The sequence below is a fragment of the Triturus cristatus genome, chromosome 5_2 (assembly GCF_964204655.1).
Source record: "Triturus cristatus chromosome 5_2, aTriCri1.1, whole genome shotgun sequence".
Classification (NCBI taxonomy): domain Eukaryota; kingdom Metazoa; phylum Chordata; class Amphibia; order Caudata; family Salamandridae; genus Triturus; species Triturus cristatus.
Window position 1 is genome coordinate 697918510 of NC_140588.1, and position 18183 is coordinate 697936692.

The window sequence follows — 18183 nt, forward strand, 5'->3', positions numbered from 1 at the left end:
TTTTGTAATTAGTATGTCAAGAAGGTACCTAATTTAGGTGGGTTTTAGCAGCTTAGAACAATTTGTACTATCAGAAAAACCCAGCCTACACTTCTCCCTGGTAGCAAAATATGCTAATTTTCCTTCACTGATTTAATCATTATATGAGCCTGAATTGAAAATGTGTTTTAAATCTCAATGTATTATTAATCAATATTTCCATTTTAGGTATTCACTCTTGGCTGTCTGACTCTTAAATCATGCTTTTGCAGTAGGTAAAAGATTGGCAACCTCGGAGGTTGAACTGCTAATCAATATTGATGGGTCTATTTTTCAGCCCACCTTTCAAAATATTACTCAATTTTATTTGAAAATCGTTTATTAGACTATTTTTAAAGTTCTTTTAATATGTGGAATTTGATTGGCGGTGGACACCCTCAGAGACGGCCGGCATAGTTAAACCTGGTGGGGCGATGGGGTGGGGTGGGAGGACGTGTAGTTTGACAGATGATTGAATAGGTACAAGTAAATAAATAAATAAATAATACTTTTTCCGTCGTCTGTCAGCCTCCCCCCTGCCGCCACCTGTCCCGCCTCACCACGCTTACCTGTGCCAGCCACCACTGCTTGTCCATCAACATTTGAATCTCTGATTCTTATTTTTTATTGGCTCGTTTTGTTATTTGACTTACATAATATTGCACACGTTTTACCGGCTTTCATCAAGTGGCATTTACTATTTAAATTATTCCAATTTATTTAACTCCTAGGTTACCAATTTTTCAAAAGTGTCAATACAATGGAACATGTGGTACCTGTGGCCTCCTTAAAACATTTTCTTAGATCCCCTGCCAGGACTAACTTGAGATTCCAACTTTAAGGGGCAGCTTCAATAAAACAATATGCACAGCAACCAGGCAGTGTTGCGCAAGGGGGAAAACACAGTGCAGAGCCATATCTATAAAGACTGTTATCTCCTACGGTGGTGCTTAAATAAGCTGCCTAGTGCCTGGCACACACCTTTTCACTCTAGTGCAAAGGTTCATGTGTGATGGTTTGTGCTGGAATGACACCCTTTTTTCGTGAACACTGTGAAAAGTCCCATTTAGAACTCTTCTATTTTAATCATGTGCTTGTTCGCAGACTTTGGGGGGAGGGGGTTTGGTATAAAGTGTGCGGTTTTAAACACTTGTAGAAGTGTTAGTATCATGCCTGCCTCATGTCTAGGCTAAAATATTAATATTGTTTTGGTTATGACGCTGCCATACATCTTGGACTCTTACTGTGGAGGCTGACATGTTTTTATTGTTTTAGTTATAGGAGTATACTATTTATATGTAATCTGAGGTGACATGTTTATTGCCATAATTGTTTAGTTGTGTTGATGATTTAGTGCTTGCAAGGACTTTTATGGTTATAAACATGAGATGAAGCCGACAGTCAGATACTATAAAACCCCAGCTATCTGACCATTAATTGGAGGGGTTTTGCACTAGGACTATTATGCGAAAGGTCATGCCAGTTTTCAGCAAGAACCAGCTGCAATATAGTGCACAATTTAGTATTCTCATTTATTCTAATGTTTCCCAGTGCATGTTCTATGCTTGCTTGTGTTTTCCTTTGATTAGCACCATGGGGACGGAACCTTACATGTCTAGTTGGGTCAATTGCACCGGACTCCTCCTGGTTGATGGATAGGACTTTTCATTCTCTGGATTAAACTTACTTCTTTCTACAATGGTCTCCTCAATGACTTGGATTACTTAATTTTACACCAGCCTTTGTTGGAGGCGGATTCATGAGCGGTGCAAAGAAGCGGACTTCAGCTGTGCAATGCTCATCTTTCCCAGGCAAAAGCTGTGATAGATAACAGCTTTTCTTGCAAAGAGAAGGTATGCTGTACAGTCCATCCTAATCAATTTATAGGCTTGCGGTTTATTGCTTCTGCTAGAAATTAGCATCGCACTTATAAATAGAAATAGGGTGTTCCGATACTAGGAACTTGCTAAGAATGCTGGGAATGTTCGCATTGTTTTCGGTGGACATGTCATGAGTTGCTGCATTTACGAAAGAACGTTTGGAGTTTCAGTGTGTCCCTGAACTCATCTAGCGATACGGATTATGACCAGAAAACCTTTCGTACACAGTACTTCTCGTGGGATTGTGTCTGGGGCACAGTCCATTTCGATTTCTAACTCGAATTGGTGCATTGAACTTAGTCCTGGCACCAATGGGCTAAAAATCCAACAATTCAGACTCATGAGAGTCAATGTGTCTGAGTTCATGGCACTTCCAGTACCAAATACTATGCTAAGACATGTCTTAATTCTTTTGAAACATTTTATGTATGTAGTACAGTGCAGCACACATAAAAAGTTTGAAAAGTTTGGAGAAATTTTCTCAAAGGTAACAGCTGCTCCGAAGAGGCATTATATTTCAGGGTAAATACCTGTTTACACATGTTGATAGATAGGGCTTTGCATCAAAACCAAAAGAAAGAAGACTGTGTATATTGTTATAGTTATAATCACTAGTTGGGAAAAATAATACCCTGTTCAGTGCTACTTTATCTTAAATAAAATGCAACTTTTATTATAAATTTGCAGCCAGCATTTCCCCTGAGTAACTGTTCGAGGAAGTAGTGGTGGTCATCTGCAATACTACAGCATACCACTTTGTGGTTTATTTCTAGTTTATTTATACTTGTTTGCTGGTCTCTCGCATCTTTTGTGGTTCGTGTTGTGGTTTAGTCTCGTGTAAGGAATCATTCTGGTTGCCTCTCCATTTTCACAGGACACTATATTAAAAAAAAGTTGATGTCACTTCATTCTCTAGTGCCTAAATGTACTAAGGGATGCGCGGACACTCATGCTGTACTGCACCATAGGGCCTTTTTAATGGTAATTGAAACAAAGCAGTGTGTTGCTTTCTTCTGTGCCATGGGAACGCCTGCTCAAAATGTTAGTTAAGAGCCCCTCTGGGTCCTGTCCATTTCAGGATGCTTTGGTTTTAGCGATTGGTATTCGATCAAAACAGAAGAGTTTGTTGCAGTCTGAGTAAATTGCACTGGATTTAATATCTGGGGATGGGGCAATGTCCATTTGGGTGATGCTTTTGTTTTAGCGACTGGTAGTTGGTTAAAAAAGAGTTGGTTGTCACTGTGGCTAAATAACTTACATTGGATACAAACCTGGAAAATGACAACATGCTCATTTGGAATGTCATCTTGCTTTCAATAAAAGAACGTGAAACAGGAGTAAACCCGTATACCCAGTTGAGACCGGATGAATTATGGTACCAAAACAACAACGTCTCAACCAGTAATTGCAGGGACAATTTTAGGAAAATGCATAAATCATCAAGGAGGGCAAACGAGAGACCAAAGTAGGAAAATTTGTTTTATTATTATACAAATAGTTACAACAGCACTATAGTACAATTCAATCAGTTTAAAGTAGCCAAACATACACAAATTGTGTACTGACTGTGCTTAGTCTTGCTTTCAATGACTTCTTTGAGAAGTAAGTATGTTTCTTTGTTTTATCTCAACTGCTAACCCATGTTGTAATTCTCTGATTTCAAGTCTTGAAGTTTCATTTAATTTATTGTTCGGTTTATTTAAAATGTGATTGGTATATACAGAAATATTTTTCTGCATTTTGTCTTGGCGTTCACAGTATATTGGTAGATGCTTCTAAAAGATTGTACGACCATATGTAGTTTAAAATCAGCATTGTTAAATTCTGTGATGGTACTTCAAGCTAAACTGCACACTTGAGATATATACAGAGTTGGAATTGGAAAGAAATTACTGGTTGAACCCATAGATTGGAGGTCAAGGTGGGGCTACCGAAAGTGAGTGGAGTAAAGAGGGGCAGAGCTTGAATTACAGAGTCTGACAGTCAATTTATATATTTATTTTTAAAACGTCTGCTGCAAAGAAATTGACAGCAAACACGTATGTAACAATAATCTGTTCTAGATTACATAATTGGTCACAAAGAGACTACATTTTAAAACAGTGTTCAGGGTGAAGACACCTGCTGCAGAGATCAGTGTCTGCCCAGCAATTTGAGAGGATTGTGATAGGGGCAAGCTAACTCTAGTGGTTAACACAGTTTTGGGATTGGTCTGTGTTTTCTCCAGTCACAGTTTTGACTCAAAGTAGCATAGAGGGTTAATGTGACAGCTGCAAAGCACATCGTATTTCATGCAGATCACAGATTTTTTTTTTTATTGATTGGGAAGTGCTTTACTGCTTTTGACACTGAGATCATTTTGTCACTTTCAGTTCATAAGTTGCAGGTCTTCTAAGATTGCACAGTGATCTATGTACCAGCATCAAGGAGAAGCATGCATACTGTACGTGTTGCAAAGTCATCCTGTGCCCTGGGCACTCCCCAACTTTTTGCTAGTGGTAACTGACTCTGACTGACTCTGGGCTCTGTCTAATCAGGCCCAGGGCCAGTGCTATGCTGAAGGAAACACATTAGAATACAGTTAAAACACCTGCATACACTAGGGTACACAATGGTATGGTGGGGTATCCTTGTGATTGACATGCCCTACCCTATAAGCCTCTAGTATATAATAGGGCAGGGGGATTGAAACTACCTAGAAGTCTCCAGTACCCTGGGGCATGGCAGTTTAGAGGCCAGCAGCTCTTTTTGCACTTGCATGTGTGCACTACTGAAGCCTGAGGTCAGTTTAAAAGCAGCCCTGGGTGGCAGAACTGCTTTTAAAAAGTACATTGTGCCCAAACTCGACTTTGGTGTTTGGGGCACTTAAAAATGGATAACCTACACTGTTTTGGCACATAAGGGACCCCCAGGGTCTCCCCTAGGTATCCCAGGGGTGGGGGGTCAGATATGTATAAGGTAAACCCTTATAAAATGTGTTTTTATATGCCTGGGTAAAGTGAAATTTCACATTTCACTCCCCACATTGTGGTAAAGTGCTGCTCAAATTCAACTTTGATGGTAGGAGCACTGGGGAAGAAGGGTCTGCAATATTTCTACAGATTCCGGACCCCTAAAGTCTACCCTAGTTGCACACGGGGTGGGGCTCCTGTAGATATAAGGCAAGTACTTATGAAATATGTTTTTGTAAGTCCTGGTGCTGGAAAAATGGCCCACGTCATTTTTCCCATTGCAAATCCCCAGTTACATAGGTTAACATAGTAGAAAGTTATTGATTAATAACGCTTGATAGGAGAGGGATAGAAAGGCCCTTCAAAGACTTCCCAGAATGGTATTTAACAAATCCAACAATATCATATTGTTGAATTTCTCCTAAAGTGTACATACAAGAAGTTATAAAACTTTCTTGTTTGTAAGTCCAAATCCAGCCTTCCAGTGGTCTGCCCTGATTAGTCAGAGTTGAGTGGATTAGCCAGGCTGCCTTGAAGAGGTGATAAAGAGCCCCTGGGGTTAACCAGCTCTGCTGGGAGGGCAGTGTGCTGTTCCATAGGAATGCCAGGCCAGGGGGAGGAGTCGTAAACCATGGTCTCCAAAGGCAGAGGGATGGCCACAGTGTCAGTTTCCATTTTACACTTTTGACTCCCACCAGACCTAGGATTAGGTCTGGTGGGGCAGATGGTAAGGGGAGAGTCTATCGAAAGAAGCCATCCTAGGGGGTGTGTTTAGCCAGCTCTTACCTCCTTGCTGGAAATTTCAGCCATTATGGATTTGGAAGATTTGATGCACTCTGGAACAAAATAATGCCACACTCTACAGGATGTGAAAATAACTTTGAGGAGTTACCCTACTCCCATGGGTCAGAAGTAAACTCCTGCATGACCCAGAGAACTTGAAATAAGTATCTGAGAGGGGCAGAGCCCTCCAGATCTGCTGCTTGAAACTGAAGAGAATCAGAAGGGTCTGTCTGCGCTGAAAATTTTGAAGTGCATTTCCAAAGGCCAGGACTCTGAGTTTGCGCCTTTTTGCACCATTGGAAACTACAGCCCCGTGGATCAAACCTGCTTCAAAAGGACTAAAAAGTGGATTCCCTGCAAGCTACAGGTTAACAGAGGTCCCCTGGACATCCCCACAAAGAATTCCCAGCCTGGAGTACCAGTGGATTTGTAAGGGTTTTGTTCAAGTGGATTGCGGAATTGAAGTTTCACACTTTCAAGGCCCCTCTTGGAGATTCCAGAACCTTGGATTGGGTGTTGGATACTTTGGGACCCGCAAGCAGAACTTCAGGAAGGAGTTCTAACTGGACCCTGCCTGCTGGAGAAGGCGGCACACACAGTGGTGAGAAATTCTCTAGAGCAATTTCTAAAGGTGTGTCCCTGTCAGAGACAACGAAATGCCTAAAAGGGGCACTGTTGGTTTCTAAGCACTAGAAAGTGACTAATCTTTAAAAATTCATATATCTGGTTCCCTACAGTGGATTTTTTCGTTTTGGTGTCATTTAAAAGATAAAAAATATTACCTATTTTTATAAATTGGCGTTGGATTTTTATTTTGTGTTGTGTCTTAATTATTTACTGAATTGGTGTTTTTAAATGGTTTACATACCTGTCTTTGAAGTTAAGCCTGTCTGCTCGCAGCCACGTTACCAAGGGTTGAGCATAGGAATAATTTTCTAAGACGTATGCTGAGTCCTACCATATGTTAGTGGCCTTATTGCCAGTGACAGACCTACATTTGCCCCTACCAATAACCCACTTTCCAACAGTAAGCCACAGGGTTAGATCTTTATTATTTTTTCCTCTATCTGTTGATATTCTAAGATTGCAAAGATTAATACAGACAACCACAATCACTGCATTAGATTTTTTATCCTGCCTTTGTTTTTCTCCTGACCGTATACTCGTAACATCTACAAGTATGGATGATATGTGATACCTAAACCTTATAAGTTATAACCCTCATTTTCTTATATAACATTTCATGTACATTGATTTACATATGTGTATGATTTATTGTACCTCGGTGTGTGATGTAAAGTGTTCTGACATCCTACACGGGTATGAGTAGCACTATACCCGTATAATAGAATTAAATAGAAAATAGTAGGTGCCATTTACATCAACATTTGTGTAATCATTTGTGTAATCACTCATACAGACAGATAAATCTTGCATTCTTACACTGCAAGCACATCTCTTACATAGGGAGTTGAGCAAGGTTGCCTGCCTCATATCATAGTTTCTCCTAAGTACTTGTCAAGTGATAACATCCTGAACGTCTTTGTTTTCTTCCATTCCATTGATGGCTAGGTGTTGGGCTCCAGATAGCTCCCATCCAGTATTATACGCAAACAAAAGGAGGGCTGATAGCCCTTTAACTCAGGACTTTGTTTTGGGCCCAGCTGCAAGCTTAAATAAGAGACCCCCCTACCACCTGCACGTAGCTGCTTGAATGGAATGGAGACAGTGGGAGTGTTATGCTTAATGTATCCTGGTACCAGAAAATTAAATCAGGACAAATTTACAATGTTTTCCTGGGTCAGCCGGATACCAGAAATAGCTGCTGGAACTAAGATCCGAATCGATGCCCGACTTTTCAGCACCAAGGGGCCGATTCCGAGCTCGCTGGGAGAAGGCTCCGTCCGACTCAGATCTGAAGGGCTTTCCGATCGACTCGTGCTCCGGGGCTCCGAGGGCCTGAGTACGATACGAACAAGCGCTGACGGACACGGGTCCTTCGGAGCCCCATTGAAGTCAATGGGAGCCTGTTGTACAATGCGTACATAGGCTCCCATTGATGAAAAAGGTACGTTGCACACAGAGGCGCTCCCTGTAGTGGGGACGCGTCTGTGCCACCCGCACCGTACATGCATGTGTCGGGGGACCCTTGGGTCCCCCCCTGTGATCGACTCATACGGCTATGGGTGAAGGGCGGCGCGGACCCCCATAGTCCGCTTCCCGGAGCATTTACGTGTCGGATGCTCTGACTCGATCCAGCTGTTCGAATCGTGCATCGTACTGGCTCGGTGTAAATCGCCTCCATTGCACGGCACGGTTTGCTTACGGACGAGACGTACGGAGCGGTTCGGACCCGGAAACGATTCGGTCGGCGATTTTGCGTTTCTCGCATTATCCTTCCTCGCTCATACAGCTGTACGAGTCGGTAGGAAAACACTCTTACGGCTCATACTTTTTCCGGCCGGATCTCGTTCGGAGCCTTTCCGAGCGAGATCAGAATCGGCCCCTTAGTGTGTATATATAATGTTATCTTTCACCTATTGGCAATATCTTTATTAGTGCTCTACAATTGTTGAGCTACTCTATGACCAAACATTTTTCTGAGAGGGAGCCTAAATCATCTATATTACCTTTATTTAGCAGAAAACAGGTGATGTATCTTTACAAATAAGCACTTTTAAGACTCCCTTCATATTATGGAATTAGGAAGGCAGGTGGGTATTGAAGTTGCCAACAGGACTGGAGGTCATTATGAAGGCCATGAAACGTGTGTCTTTAAAATTGAATCAATTGAGCACATGTCTATTTTTCATTGATGGCTATTTGAAAACAGTGCCCTGGGGGCGTCCATGAAGCTAGTTGAAAGAATCATGGAAATATAGGCAGCTGTATCTTGAACGTGTGGTAGAGGAGTTGGCCTCAGGGCTAGGGCGGTCAACCTCGAATCTGGGGAACTGGGTTCAAGTCTCGGCAATGACGCTGAACATCCTGTGATTCTGGGCAAATCACTAAATCTCCTCATGCCTAACAACAAAAATGAATGTGTCTTCATGTAACGCAACTGGTGCTATGTAAATCGCTCTGATACCCGATACCTGCGGGTAAAGTTCGTGCTATAAAAAACTCTGTAAAAAAAAAACACAGTGCTTAGCTGAGCGTATGTTTTTATGCAATTTCACCATTTTAAAAGCATACACTTAACACAGAATGACTCCAAAATACTGCTTGAGCTGCAGACAGCACAGATCGGAAACAGAGATGGGCACTCTGCTTACTACTGTAGAGTTACAGTGGCACAAAAAGGGACAGTGCGCATTAAAAGTAATGCTGGCACATGGCCACAATCAGGGCTTCCTAAAGTTGGCTACACTCTATGAGCTTGGAAAAATCACTTTGGCTTCTGTGCTTTGTGTTATGTTCTTGGGTAAACAGTCTAAATATCGAGTTTTAAATATCTATATGACAAAATATAGAGTTTTAAATATCGAGTGGACAGACAATCGACTTGCAAAAATATAGTGGTGCAGAATATCGAAATGCAGGTTAGAAATATCGATTGTCATAATATCGAAGTTAGTAATATTGTCAGCCATAATATCGTTGTTAAAAATATCGATTTTTTTTTTTAGTGTTTTAAATGCTAGTATATGTGTTAAAAGTATAAATTATTTTTGTAATGTTTGAATTTTTTAAAAGTAATGAATATTATTTTAAGTTATTTTTGCGTATTTTAGTTCTGTAGTGGGTTGTGGGTTTATAGGGGAATAGAGTGGGAAGTAATTTAATTATAATATATTAATTAAGAATTTTTTTAATTAATTAAATGTTAATTAATTTTTGCGTAATATTATCCAGTAGCGGGATGTGGGTTTATAGGGGAATAGGGTGGGGAGTAATTTAATTAAAACTAATTAATAAGCAAATTAATTAATATTTTTGTATTTAATAATTTACATTGTTAATTATGTTGATTAATTAATAATTAATTAATTATAAATTGATTGATAATAATTAATAATTTATTGGTAAATATGTTAATTGTAAAAAAAGCTTTTGAGTAGTTATTAATTTGATATTAATAATTAATAATTCACGTATTAATTGTGTACTTTTTTAGGAGTGGGTTGAGGGTTGGTAGGGGAGTAGGGTGGGAAGTAATTTAATTTTTATTAAAATTTTAAATATTTTTTATATAAGTTTTTTTAAAGTTATTTTATAGTTTGAATTGTGTGAACTAATTTATATTTGATGGTTATTAATGCTATCGTTAATTGTTATTAGTTAATAAATTAATTGATCATTAATTATGTCAATTGATTAATATTTTACAATATTGGTGGTGATGTTTATAGGGGAATATGGTGGGAGGTAGATTGTTTTTTAAATTAATTAATTGTTAAGTAATGTTAATTATATTGCAGGAGTGGGAATACTAAATGAATCCTCTACGCTATCCAACACTTTCCCTATTGTTATACTTGGTGGAGTGGGAATAGTAAATTATTCCCGCCCGCTATCCAACACTTTCCAATTTGTAGCACTTGCTGGAGTGGGAATAGCACATTTTACCCACCCGCTATCCAACACTTCCCCTATTGTTGCCCTCGGTGGAATGGGAATAGTAATTTTTACACACCCGCTATCCAACACTTCCCCTACTGTTACACTTGTTGGAGTGGGAATAGTAATTATTACCCACCCGTTATCCAACACTCTCCCTACTGTTACACTCGTTGGAGTAGGAATAGTAATTTTTACCCTCCTGCTATCCAACACTTTCCCTACTGTTGCACTTGCTGGAGTGGGAATAGTAATTTTTACCCTCTCGCTATCCAACACTTTCCCTACTGTTACACTCACTGGAGTGGGAATAGTAATGTTTACCCTCCCGCTATCCAACACTTTCCCTACTGTTACACTTGGTGGAGTGGGAATAGTAATTTATTCCCACACGCTATCCAACACTTTCCCTACTGTTTCACTTGCTGGAGTGGGAATAGTAATTTTTACCCACCCGCTATCCAGTACTTTCCCTACTGTTGCACTCACTGGAGTGGGTATAGTAATTTTATCCCCTAAGCTATGCAATGTTTCTCTACTGTTATAATTAATGTAGTGGGAAATATTATAAAAACAAAAAAAATATCATAATTTAATTTATTATATATAAAAGTAATTTTTATATTTATATTACAGGTTTATTTAGATATATATGTAATTATAATTTCAATTAGGTTTTTAACATTTTATAATTACATTTAATGATTATTTATTAATGTGATCAAGTTAATATAGACATATATAAAAAAATGCATGTTTAATATTTTTGTACATTACATTTATTATTTATTAATTTTAACATTTTTTAAATAATGTTATCTATGTTTTAATTAATTATATTTATAATTTAATTAATTTTATATTATTTTTAAGACATTAAAAAAATCGATATTTTATACAACTATAATTTTAACAACGATATTTTGGTTTCGATATTTTGGTACTTACCTTTATGGAGATAGGAAGTCGATATTTTGTCCATCGATATTTTGGACTCGATATTCTGCTACCTCGGTATTTTGACTGACGATATTATGTTAGTGATTCATGCTTTTCATCATTGCTCCTGATCCTGCATGGAATGTTGGAATGTTGGGGGAGAATGTTCTGTAAAGGAGGGGAGAAGGGAGATGGCAATTGGTGGAGATATGGCTGCCCTCCAGGGGTCTTTACTTGCGTCTCAATAAACTGGATCTCTTCTACCATTTCCACTGTATCGCCATTTCAAAATTGGTGACGAGGATGGGATCTAAAGCTGGTGACACTCAGCTGTGAAGGAATTCCGTTTGTTGACTCCCTGAATTATCTTGAGAGGATTGCGAGCCCTGACATCACTCTGTCTTATTTTTGTGAGTCAGGGTGGCTTTAGTGCTAGTAACGCCCAGTGCGACAATGTTTGTTGGTGCCCCCCCAATGTGCCACTGAGTCCCTCACTACCACCCTCTAACAGTACCTTCAAGTCTTCATAACTACTCTCTCTCAGGTGCATTTAATTCGTTTTATAGTACCACTTATTCCACTTTAGGCTGTCAGAGCACTTTACATCACACACACTCTACACAGTGAAAAGCAATCATAGATGTGTAAATCAGTGTATAGGAAATGTTATGTAAGACAGAGGACTACAAAGTGCAGGAGTCACATGTCATCAATACAGGTAGACAGTATAGTTTAATAGTGTTTGGTCTGGGGAAGCACAAACTCAGAATTTAAAACATAGCTCCATGGTTGGGGTTCTCTTTAATAATCCAAATTGATTGCTATCAAACTTAACCCTTTTTCTAACATTAGGATAATGGAAGACTGCGGTAAAACATCATAACGCTCTAATCTATACCTTGCAGTTTGCATGCAGCTCTTTCATGACAGTTAATAGGTCACTGTTCTTTGTTAGGATTTTAACTTATAAACTGCAAGTACCAAAAGTATCTCTCAGACAAAAGCAGTAACCCACTGACCTATTTACATCATATGCATATTGTGATCTGCATGGTACACGTTTTTTGCAGCAGGCATATTAACCCACTACGCTACCTTACCATGAGTCAAAACTTCCACTAGACAAACCTCCGACCTCTCTCTAGGAGGAACATTAATCACCGGAGTTACCTTGATGTTTTTTGTTGCCTGAAAAATGCTGGAGGCCAGGAACATGGCAGCAGGTTCTTTTCAGACCATAATTTACTTGAAAACATGGTGACACGACCCAAAGTCAGCGTCCGGTGTGATCACACCAGATGCACCACCCCAGAGCCAGCCCTGTTGTGAGTGATGGTCATATCAACTGGTGACAGACAGATGAAAAGAGCAGCAGTTTTTAACTGAGCGGTTATTTACACTGAGGTAAGAGGGACAGGATCATGAGAATTTTACCAGAAATCAATAATAGTGAGGGCACGTGCTAACCTGTGCATGAGAGCCCTGTTGTAGTGGTGCAGCACAAGTGGAATCCTGAGCATGCACCGGCACAAGGGAACCCAGAAGCCTTGGCCTGCATTGTACATTCTTGGAGCAAACAATTGTACCAGGACTGGGGCATTGTAGGAACCGGCTTTGCAAGCAAACAAAACTTACCGGCTATATCAGGGGCAAAAATCCAGCCCCAGCACATTTCTCATCAAGTGTGCGTGGATTCAAGTGAATGGAGTGTCCCAATGTTCTTCATCTCTAGATTCCACTCCATCACAGGAAGGGGGTTTAATTGGGTGGATAGTTCCAGGAGGCAGTAGGAGAAACTGTGGGAGTGTTGAAACACTAATCCTCCATTGTTATAGGAAATGGATCCTGGAAATGGTTTCATGGAATGCTCAAAGAGCTGTATGCCAACTTTTCTATTGTATTGCACAATTTGAGAAAGTTCTGAAGTTTGGGGTATTAAATGCAGTAAAAACATAATAGATGTAGACACAGAACTGGGCATGTCAGGTATGATTTTTTATTTGCCCATTCAATTATTTTTCTATCAGTTGAAACAACACGTCAAAAAGGAAGAGTTGAACAAGTCAAAACGTGTGGATTGCAAAAATCCACACGTGAAACTTGTGTCTACTGATGATGGAGGGCTCAAACCACAAGAAACTGACAAAAGGAGAATATGTTGGAGATGTGGAAGTATGAAACATATGACTGAAGCAAGTAGTAGTCAAGCTTCCTAAGTCAGATTTTACAAATGTAAAATATTGGGGAATCTCTCCACAGTATGTAAAATGATTGGTAAGACCAATGTGAAAGGTCTGTTTAAGCTTGTGAACGAATGATGGGTGGTGAAAACAAAACACACTGCAAACAGAGATGATGACGATATTGAAGTGCTGGTAGTATGTGGGGTAAAGTCACAAGAATTAAATGAACATAATGTACCAAGTGGAACATATCACCCTCCAACGTGTACTGTCAAACGTGAATTGCAAGGACGTGCAGGTATAGGTTGATTTGTGTTCACCATTCACCTTGATAGATAAATCAATATGGGAAAGCTTACATAAGTGTGATTTATGCCCCACTGATGTGGAACCCGAAGGGCATGGGGGTAAATTGTTAGTCATAAGTTATTTCACATAAGATCTGGAGTTCCGTGTTAGGAAAGCAACGTTCAAGATTTTTGTGTAGAAGAAGGAACTGTGTTCTTTGGGAGTGATATTAGATCCCAATCACATGGATCAAGAGTTGCTTGTTATGCAGAATGATGTGATCAGATGGAACTCTTTATTCCCAGATCTCCTTGCTGAAAAAGTGAGGTGTTTGAAGAAATGTGAGCATAAGATAATATTGAATAATGGTGTTTTGCCCAAGGTGCATAAAGCCTGGAATTTTCCGCTTTCTTTATGAGAGCAGTTAAAAGAAGAATTGAATTGGTTGTGTTACAATGGTATGATTGAACCCATTCAAGCTTCTGAATGGCTATGGAATTGGCCAAGTAAGCTAATGGCAAGCTACGTATGTGTGTTCATCTCAGAGACCTTAATGAGAGTATATAGGTAGATCGGCAACCTCTTCCCAGCATCAATGAGATGTTAGTGAATGTGAGAGGTGCCAGATGTTTCACTACTTTGGAATTAACAAGTGCCTACCATCAGGTGCACTTACACCCATAATTCAGACATCTGACGTCCTTTGTAAGGGGACATACCAGTTTGTTTGCATGCCATTTGGCCTGGCTGCTGCGTCAGCTGTTTTCCAAAGAATCATGCACGGCATATTGCAAGGTTTGTCTAATGTGCTGGTCTTCCGACACAATGTTTTGGCTTGGACTGTAACAAGGAACAGCAGGATGATATATTAGTGAAAGTGTTGGAAAGATTAGAACAAGCTGGTCTTACAATAGGGTTGGAAAAATGTAAACTTGGTGTGGAAGAGTTGGAGTATTTGACATATGAAGCTGTCATACCCAAATTCAGCTTGGTGGCGGCCATAGAGAAAGCACCTTCACCTCAAGTCAAGGAACAGTTACATTTGTTTTTGGTATTAGCTAAGTATTACTCCAAGTTTGTGGATCAATTTTCTGAAAAGGTTCATGTATTGCCCACTTTGATGAAGAAGGGAGTAAGGTTTCAATGGACTCCATGCTGGCAACAGGCATTTGAAGTTGTAAAAGACTCTGTTGTCAAAGCTATTGTCTTAAAACTGTTCAACCCCAGTGACGAAACCATCATTGTAACTGATGCAAGCAATTAGGTGCTAGGTGCTGTGTTGATGCAAATGCATGAAGGTTTGAAAGGGTAAAGGCATTTGCTCAACGCACACTAAAAGGAGCGGAGAGTACATACTCCACCATTAAAAAGGATGGTTCAGCTTGCTGGAGGGATGTGCCATACTTCAGGACCTTTGTGAGGGATAAGAAATTTGAGTTGTGCACTGATCGTAAACCATTGACGGATTTGTTTTCCACAACAGGAGCTAGTAGAGCTACTCTGGGTATCGCTAAATGGTTGTACCGTCTTCAAGAATTTACATTTTCTAACAAGTATGTACAAGGTAAAAAGAATATTAATGCTGATTGTTTCTCAAGATTACCAGTGAGCTATTATTCTTTTGATGAGGATGATGAGTGGATGGCGGTGGAAATATCTGAGTTATGCATGTGTTCTATTTATGAAGAGAAATTAAGAAATGCAATTTTGGAGAATGAGGAATTGTAGAAGTTGATGAAGTCTTTACCATGTATAAGAGGTTGGAAAATTCCAGAGAAATTAGGTGCATTCAAGAATGTGTGATAAGAACATTCTGTGGTAAATGGAATTGTGATGAGTAACAGGCTGGTTGTACCAAGCAACGTGCACCAGAGACTGTTGGTTCTGTTTGCCATGTCAGCTATGAAAAGGAAAACCTTTGTTGATTTTTGGTGGATAGACAAATTGAAAGATTTGTCCGTGATTGTATGCCTTATATCTGTACAAGTCATATACATTGCAGAATACGCCCATAAGTCAAATTGCATTTCCTGAAAGAGCATGGGAAAAGGTAGCCGTTTACATATGTGGCCAATTGGATTGCTTAGGAATCAATTATAGATTTGCCATTCTAATGATGGACTGCTATTAAAAGTGGCCTGTGAGGTTTATTTTTGTGAATCTATTTTTAGAAGGAAAGTTTGTCGTGGTGTGATTTTGTAGGACAACGGCCCACAGTTTGTTCTGAGATGTTTGAATAATTTCTCAAGAAATGGGGAATTAAACATTATAAGACTGCAGTGTACCATCTCTGTGAGAATAGATTGGTTGAGTATTTTAACCGTAGGTTGGGGGAAAATGTTCAGTTGGCAGTGTGTGGAATTTTGTGTTGGAAGAAGCAAGTAAAAAACATTTTATGGAACTATAAAACCAAGCTGCACTCCGTTACTGGAGAAATTCCTTTATTTTTGTTTAAAGGAAGAGTATCATGTACTGTGGCAGTGCAAACTTGGATGTAGAGGACAAATCGCAGAAGGTTTAGAGTGACATTTTGGGTGAAAGAGTGAAGAAATAGCAAAGTCAGTATATACTAAGACACAATTCCAGAATTAAGAGAAGGGGTAGCACGTTTGAGAAAGGAATGTATGTAGGAGTATGTTCTGGAAGTGTGGGTACAAAGGGCTTTTCCAAATTGGCAATTCCCAAAGAAGTGCATTATGCGAAAGGTAACATAGTGAGACTTTAAGATGGAAAATGGTGGAATGTGAGAATAATCATGTATGCACTGGAGTGGAACAACATGAATGAACTGGAACTGAAGTTCCATTAAGAAATGATACAGATAAGAGAGCATTTACCCTTGTAAGAATTAGACCCAAGAAACTAGAAGATTATATGAGTGAACTTGATTTCAAGTTTTGCTTCTCTTATCTGTTATTGGTCATTCTCAAAACGTTCTTAGTTGCTGGAAGTCTTTTGTAATTTACAATGGGCCCCATGCATCAAACAAAAAAACGGTTGCAAACGGGCAGATTCTCAGAATCTGCCCCTTTGCGACCGGTATTTTTGCATTTGGGATGCATCATCCCAAATGCAAAAATCGCAATTTAAGTAATCTCTAAATTGCGATTACTTAAATTGCGATTGCATTTAAGGAATCCCAAATTGAGATTCCTTAAATGCAATGCATTAAAGTGAAACAATTAGCGATTTCGCTAATAGGGTGCGCAAATTACCATGAACTAGAACTTCATGGTAATTTACAAAAGCTTTGAAAAAAGCACTTTTGTGCATTTTTTAAAGTTTCATGTTGTGCACATGTGTGTGCGCAACATATGTGCACAGGTCAATTCCAGGGGTGCAACAGGGTGTCCTTTTGACACCCTTGCACTCTGAAATTGCATGCGCAATTTGCGAGTACCTATTGGTACTCGCAAATTGCGCTTGCAATTTCCCATTCATTCCTATGGGCCTGCAGGCCCATAGGAATGAATGGGAAGTTATTCCTTATTTGCGACTCGCAATTTGCGAGTCACAAATAAGGAATGTGTAGGAATCACTATTATTATAGCGATTCCTACATGCATAGGATTTTGCGAGTTCTCAATTGCGAATCCTTAATATTCGCAATTAAGGACTCGCAAAATCCTACCTTGATGCATGTGCCAGTTTGTATATCGATTTATGTTCTGTGCAGTGTTTTTTATTGAGAAAACTGGATGTGTTATATCCTTGTCATATGATTTTCATTATTGCTCTTGCTTTTGCTTGGAATGTTGGAATGTTGGAGAAGAAAGTTCTGCACAGGAGGGGAAAAGGGAGGCAACAGTTGGTGGAGATGCAGCTGCCTGTTGGGGGCATTTGCTTGTGTCTGAATAAACTGGATCTGTTCTACCATTTTTCCTGTGTCACCGCCCCAAAACTTTAATTACTATGTATCCCAAAACTGGAGGTGCTATGAAATGGGTTGAATGCACATATACAATACCAGTTGATTTACTGAACATTACGCAGTATCCGATTCATTTTTTTCAGCTGTCTCAATGAACTTCTACATCTGTTATGTCTTTAACCTCTATTGGTTAATCTGATTCACAGCACACATTTGGAGGACAACCTTATCTAACCTTTGAGGCGGTTTCACTAGTTCCTTATGACCGAAATCTTATTAACAAAAGTATGCTGTCAGATGAACAGGTGAGTGACCATTTGCACGTAAACTCTTTCTAAGTAATTTTGTGTGGTAGCTAATAGAAGGTTAGTTGCGCACACATAACAAACAAGCGAGGCATGGCTTTCTCAAGGAACAAGTAAAGGTTCTGTTATTGTGGAGACAAGCTTGTTCCCAAACCAGTGTGACATTTTGAATGGGTTTGGCCTCTGGATTGATAATTAGATCTATTTTGATAATAAAGACGGATGCCCAGAGTTTAGTGGCAGTAGGGTACATTATACTGCTACCTGGGAATCCTACTCTTCTGTTATTGCAATTCCACCAAATGATTGTCTGTTAACTACACAGCATGAATGCTTTCCACAATCTCTTCTCACCATCTCCACAATATCTGAGTCTTGAAAAGCGTTGTTTTCTAGCATTATCAA

General features: G+C 39.5%; 1 protein-coding gene across 2 annotated transcripts in view; it reads left to right on the forward strand.

Annotated features, from left to right (window-relative positions):
• LOC146829142 (xaa-Pro aminopeptidase 2-like) overlaps nt 1–18183 on the forward strand; it is a 565756-nt gene that overhangs the window by 532058 nt on the left and 15515 nt on the right. For both annotated transcript variants that reach the window (XM_085607766.1, XM_085607767.1), the window contains one exon: nt 17680–17778. In XM_085607766.1, the coding sequence (XP_085463892.1) occupies nt 17680–17778 (99 nt within the window). The remainder of the gene's footprint in view (nt 1–17679; nt 17779–18183) is intronic.